The 6,155-nt window shown below is 53.6% G+C and overlaps 1 protein-coding gene across 1 annotated transcript; it reads left to right on the top strand.

Annotated features, from left to right (window-relative positions):
* Positions 1 to 924: 924 nt before the first annotated feature.
* On the top strand, positions 925 to 4,751 carry CkaCkLH20_06138 (RING finger protein; the record flags this gene model as incomplete). The annotated part of the gene is made up of 5 exons (XM_038888855.1): positions 925 to 1,030; positions 1,090 to 1,305; positions 1,362 to 2,037; positions 2,513 to 3,479; positions 3,534 to 4,751. The coding sequence occupies 5 exons, from the start codon at positions 925 to 927 to the stop codon at positions 4,749 to 4,751; spliced, it is 3,183 nt and encodes a 1,060-aa protein (XP_038745656.1).
* Between the last annotated feature and the right edge of the window lie 1,404 nt (positions 4,752 to 6,155).

The following is a 6,155-nucleotide window of genomic DNA, read 5'->3' as shown; positions in this document are numbered from 1 at the left end:
CATGAATCCGTCGTAGGCGATGACGATTGCTTGATGATGATGGAACAGAGTCCGATATGGACGAGCAGAGGCGGAGCAGTGACAGGGGTCGGTGGTGGGCTGACCCACCAGTGACAGACTGCCTAAGGCTCCGGGGAAACAGTAAACAGTGGCTCCCTCCTCAAGTTGTCGTTTGCCTCCGTTGACAGATTTCCCATCGGAAAAATGATATCAAAGCAAAAAAGAAAATCTTTGATTCTTCGGAAGCCCCTCGTCGAATGGCGTTTCGGAGCTAAGGCGGCATGAGCGAGGCCATCTGATCAAAGGAAAGCGGCGGGGGCGAGTGGCCAACCCAACGTTCTTGTCAGGACTCAGGACTCAGGACTCAACTCAGTCGGTCGAACTGAACTGAGACATCAGGCACAGCAGAACTGGGTTCCAGCCTTCCCAAGTCGGCGGGAGAGAGGTGATAAGAAGTGAGAAGTACCTGCCCGGCTCACCTAATCACTGCATTCCAGAAAGTACCGGCTACCTCTGGATCACTGTCGGCTCCACCTCGTTCTGGAGGGTTCCGGCTTGCTCCTGCCTGCGTTAGCGCGCTTTCCTTTCCTCCCAGTGGTCCAAGTTGCTGATGAATCATTCGCCATTCGCCATTCGCCATTCCCCCAGACAAGCCAGACAAGGACACAAGGACACAAGGCACTCTGCATAATCCGTGTCCCCACTCGCGCCTGCGCCTCCCCAGTGAGGTGCCTAGGTGCCTTCCCTTGCCTTCCGTTCGCCGCGGTCAGTCAGTCATCACCCAAACTGGTACCTTCCCTCTCGAACAGACCTCCCCGCCGCAACCTCTCTGTCTCTGTATTTAAACACTACTACCTCGCCTCTTCCTCTCCATCTCCGATTCTCACATCCATCCATCTACATCCATCAGCAACTCTCGCTACACTGGTCCACAAGAGACACAGTCACTCACAAGCATCATCAACAACACATACGAACAATCACACCGCATCAGCGAAGTCGCCCAACATGCAGATCTTCGTCAAGACCCGTAAGTTACATCACTGCCTCGCACCATCTCCCATCACCTACTGACATCTCCTCCTGCAGTCACCGGCAAGACCATCACTCTCGAGGTCGAGTCCAGCGATACCATCGATAACGTGAAGTCCAAGATTCAGGACAAGGAGGGCATTCCCCCCGATCAGCAACGTCTTATCTTTGCTGGCAAGCAGCTTGAGGACGGTCGTACTCTCTCCGATTACAACATCCAGAAGGAGTCGACCCTCCACCTGGTTCTCCGCCTTCGTGGTGGTATGCAGATTTGTAAGTTGCCTCGTCGCCTCCAACCGCGCCCCAGACAGTTCCTAACCTCCATTTAGTCGTCAAGACCCTCACCGGCAAGACCATTACCCTTGAGGTCGAGTCCAGCGACACCATCGACAATGTCAAGTCCAAGATCCAGGATAAGGAGGGCATTCCTCCTGACCAGCAGCGCTTGATCTTCGCCGGCAAGCAGCTTGAGGACGGCCGCACTCTTTCTGACTACAACATCCAGAAGGAGTCCACTCTTCACTTGGTTCTCCGCCTCCGTGGTGGTATGCAGATCTTCGTCAAGACCCTGACCGGCAAGACTATTACGCTCGAAGTCGAATCATCAGACACGATCGACAACGTCAAGTCCAAGATTCAAGACAAGGAGGGTATCCCGCCCGACCAGCAGCGCCTGATTTTCGCCGGAAAGCAATTGGAAGATGGCCGCACCCTGTCTGACTACAACATCCAGAAGGAGAGCACCCTGCATCTCGTCCTTCGCCTGCGTGGTGGTATGCAGATCTTCGTCAAGACTCTCACTGGAAAGACAATCACTTTGGAAGTCGAATCATCCGACACCATCGACAACGTCAAGTCCAAGATCCAAGATAAGGAGGGTATCCCTCCCGACCAGCAGCGTCTTATTTTCGCTGGTAAGCAGTTGGAAGATGGACGTACCCTGAGCGACTACAACATCCAGAAGGAATCCACTCTCCACTTGGTCCTCCGTCTGCGTGGCGGTCAGTAAGGGTGTCTTGTTGTCTTTTGGCGTTCACGGGAATCATGATCATGGGGGATTTGGCATATGATATCTTAGTCCCTAGTAATTAGCTGGGCAGTCCGCTCTCTAGAGAGAGCGTGACAATACAGACTCTATTGAAGTCTCAAACTTCTTGTTCCTGTCGTTCACTTGGTGACATGTTATCGTGCGATGTTTCAACCGCGAAACGCGGATGCCTTGGCAGTGACGTATCCAGTGGATCTGTGCCTGCGGCACCTGTAGTGGGGTTGCGGAGGTCTTCCACAGCATGCTAAACCTTGCACCTACCTAAATTATCTTTCTCCGAAAAACATCCCACCACCGTTGTGCCCTTCGTTTTGTTGCTATGAGCGGCTCACGAATTCTACGAAAACATCTGGAAATACACGTTCTTTTGCCACCATAGTACTTACGTTGGCCGACAGACTAAAACTGGCCTCCATCGACTACCAACCAAAGCTCGATCGACCCGCGCCAGCCTGCGAGGCTGAGAAAGGCTATGCGGTCCTTCTTCTATCACTTGAAGTTTGAGCTCTACCCGACCTCAAATCCAGCGACCGGCGACTCGACAAAAGGGAAAGCGCAGGCTTCTTCTTCTGCTAAAGGAGTTTGGCTTCCGCCGAAAGGCACCGACATCTTCGACGAGCTTCCGGCGCATTCTAGGAAATCTGCAAAGAAAACCGACATCTACCGACCACAGCCCTCGCCGCTGCAATACGACACGCCATCTCCTGCGGATACCTACCGATCGGACGACGTACGAGCTCCAAATACGCCGGGAAACACTGGTCTGATTGACTGTGGCCCGTCGAGAGCACCGGTCAAAGAGAAGAGCGGCGGAAACATCGAGAGGCTCACGGAGAGGCAGTGGCGCGCGCGCACACAAAGCTTTCCTCCCCCATCCTCATACGCGGCGATCCGGCCTGAAACTGCCGTACGGGACTGGCGGTTCGGTCAGTTGAGCATACAAAGCATCGACCTCGAGGGCGACGGCCAGAGAGGTGAAATGGCAACGGAAGGAGCGAGCTCGTCCGCGGCGCTCGGCGTGGGCCCCATCTTCGCCGGTACATCGACAAAGGCGAAATACATCCCGCTCGAAACGAAGAATACCGAAATTGGCTGGGGCGTGGTACATTTCTATCGCGAGGAGGAGGAGACTCCGGAACTGGGTCTCGAGCCTTCAGCAGATGACGGCGTCAAAGACGAAGACTGCACAACTCTGTGTATACCCGCAGTGCCCAGCTACCTCACGCCAGGCGACTTTCTTGGATATGTGGGCGAGAAATGGAGGGACGACATCAGTCACTACAGAATGGTCATGACGGCTAGGATGAATAGATACCTTGTGCTCCTCAAGTTCCGAAACAGCGAGGGCGCACGGAAGTGGCAGCGGGAGTATGATGGCAAGGTCTTCAACAGCATGGAGGTGAGTAGTCACAATGACAACCAACGTGGCGGTGGTACTAATCATTTCTCGCAGGCCCAGGTTTGTCACGTCGTGTTCGTGAAATCTATCACCTTTGAGTCCCCGACGAGAGAAAACCGAACGTTTCCCGACCTCAACCACGATCCGTTCACACCGTCCTCCTCCTCCGTCGCCGCGTCGAGCAGTCTAAAACCCTTCCCCCCGCCCACACCGAACCTCGTCGAACTACCCACTTGTCCAGTGTGTCTGGAGCGCATGGACGATACCACCGGCCTAATGACGATCCCCTGCCAACACGTCTTCCACTGCACCTGCCTCCAGAACTGGAAGGGCTCAGGGTGTCCAGTCTGCAGGCATACGAACCCAGAAACTGCGTACGACCCCTCGAATCCATATACCCAACCCTTCGGCTCCTCTGCGTCGAACCTCTGCAGCGTGTGCGACTCCACCGACGACCTCTGGATCTGTCTCATCTGCGGAAACGTTGGCTGCGGCAGGTACAAAGGTGGTCACGCAAAAGATCACTGGAAGGAGACGGCACACAGCTTCGCCCTCGAGCTCGAGACGCAGCATGTGTGGGACTACGCTGGCGATACCTGGGTCCATCGCCTCATCCGCGACAAGGGCGACGGTAAGGTCGTTGAGCTCCCAGGCAGTAACGGACAGCATGACCGTCCGGAGGGCGGGTATGAGGACGTAGTCCCACGAGCGAAGCTGGACAATATCGGCCTGGAGTACACGCATCTCCTGACTAGCCAGCTTGAGTCGCAGAGAGTGTACTTTGAGGAGATGCTGAGCAAAGTAGCGGACAAGGCCTCTAAAGCCGCCGCCACAGCAGAATCCGCATCGGCGCAGGCCTCCACCGCGCTGGAAGAGAACGCGACTCTCAAGGCGGAGCTCACGCGGCTCAAGACGCAAGTCCTCCCCCAACTCGAGCGCGACGCGGAACGGGACCGTAATAAGGCCGCCAAGTCGCAGGAGCTCGCGCGGAACCTCGGCAAGGCCCTGCAAGAGGAGAAGGAGGTCACGCAGGGGCTGATGAAGCGCGTGGAGCACAACAACGCCGAGGTCGAGGCGCTGAGGCGCAAGGACGGGGAGCACAAGGCCCAGATCGCCGAGCTGGAGGAGATGAACCGCGACTTGACCATGTTCATCTCGGGCCAGGAGAAGCTCAGGGAGCTGGAGAACGAGGGGAAGGTCGAGGCCGGGGAGATCGCGGAGGGGAGCGTGAGTGTGCCTGAGAAGAAGGGCAAGCGGAGGGCGAAGAAGTAGGGGCGTGAAGTGGTGCTCGGCGTCTTTGATTATGTGCGTTGGGTTGGAAGGGTCATAGTCTAGCGATATTTGGCTTCTAGCTAGCAGGTGTTCTTGGATTCGGCGTATGTTTTGCCATTGGTGAATAAAGCTGATGGCGCACTTCCCTGAGTAGTATTTTGTACCCATACTAGGGAGATTTGCCCATGAACCATGATTGTCATCAGGTGCCTACTATGACGATTCCCGAATTCGTTTCGTTGAGCTAGCCATCTTTGACTTCAATCCGCGTCGAATCTTTCGACAGGAATTTGAAAACAAGGGGCATCCTCTATCTTCTATGAAACGACCATATTTAATCTACATTGATTTGACGGGAATAATGATGTAATTCAACTCTTTTCATAGTGAAAGCGGCACTGCATGGCCTCTTACCGATATGCTGTATACAAAATCAAGCTGTATCCAACCAGTTGGTATGCTCAACTGAATAAGCCGGTCGCGGTTATACAAACCAGCAGTAACAATAACGGCAATTCGAGTGATGTTACTTTTCCTCGGCGTTGTTATAATGTACTCAAATAACGACGAAAACTTTAACAAAAACGCACGAGAACACCTACGAAATACTTGGGAAAACACAAATTGGAACAACGACGACGATAATGATGACGAGGACAAGGACTACAACAGCATCAATCATAGTAATGGCTACTTACTCGATGATAACAATAGACTGGCTGAGTGCTCCTCCGATCTTTGCCGTTTGATGTGTTTTTGGCGACTGGTTGAGATGAGTAAGATTTGCCTTACCACATGCTAGGCACCGTGGCTCTTCTCAAGCGTCTTCCCAAGACAATGTCACTCATGGCAAGCGACCATTGCGTGGAAGGCTCTCACTTTGATTCTCGTCGATGTGAAATACTTGAAGTTACACAGCCTGGCATCACCGAATTCCAGCATAACTTCATTGAGAGTCTGGAGGCCGCCACACGTAAGCCCCTCAGCCGAGATGACATCTCCAGATACGATCCACTGCTTGGTAAAACAGATACCAACAAACAATTGAGGCAAAACATGAAGTTGACTGGCTGGCGATATTGATCTCACGGTGGGCGGCTTACATCTCCCCCCACTTGTACCGCTACGCGACTACTATTTGAGGCTCTTGACTGCGGCGCAGAGTAAGCACTTCCGCAGTGATGGTTCGATCTGACCCTCCTTGATCCCAAATGAAATGCACATGGAAATACTCCCACCTTCCCAACGAGGAAAATACTGATGAGACCCGGTGAGACCAGAATCCTCGGCACTCCGGTTCATTGGTTATGAACCCTGTCTGGTGTAAGTCGAACTCTTCTGAAGTGGTTGCAGTGAGAGTCCTGGCATTATGATTATTACCATTGTGGGTTTTAACAATGGGCC

Source organism: Colletotrichum karsti (genome assembly GCF_011947395.1).
Source record: "Colletotrichum karsti strain CkLH20 chromosome Unknown Scaffold18, whole genome shotgun sequence".
In the NCBI taxonomy this organism is placed as follows: domain Eukaryota; kingdom Fungi; phylum Ascomycota; class Sordariomycetes; order Glomerellales; family Glomerellaceae; genus Colletotrichum; species Colletotrichum karsti.
Note: the sequence above shows the minus strand (reverse complement) of the source record. Positions and strands in the feature narration are given on the sequence as shown.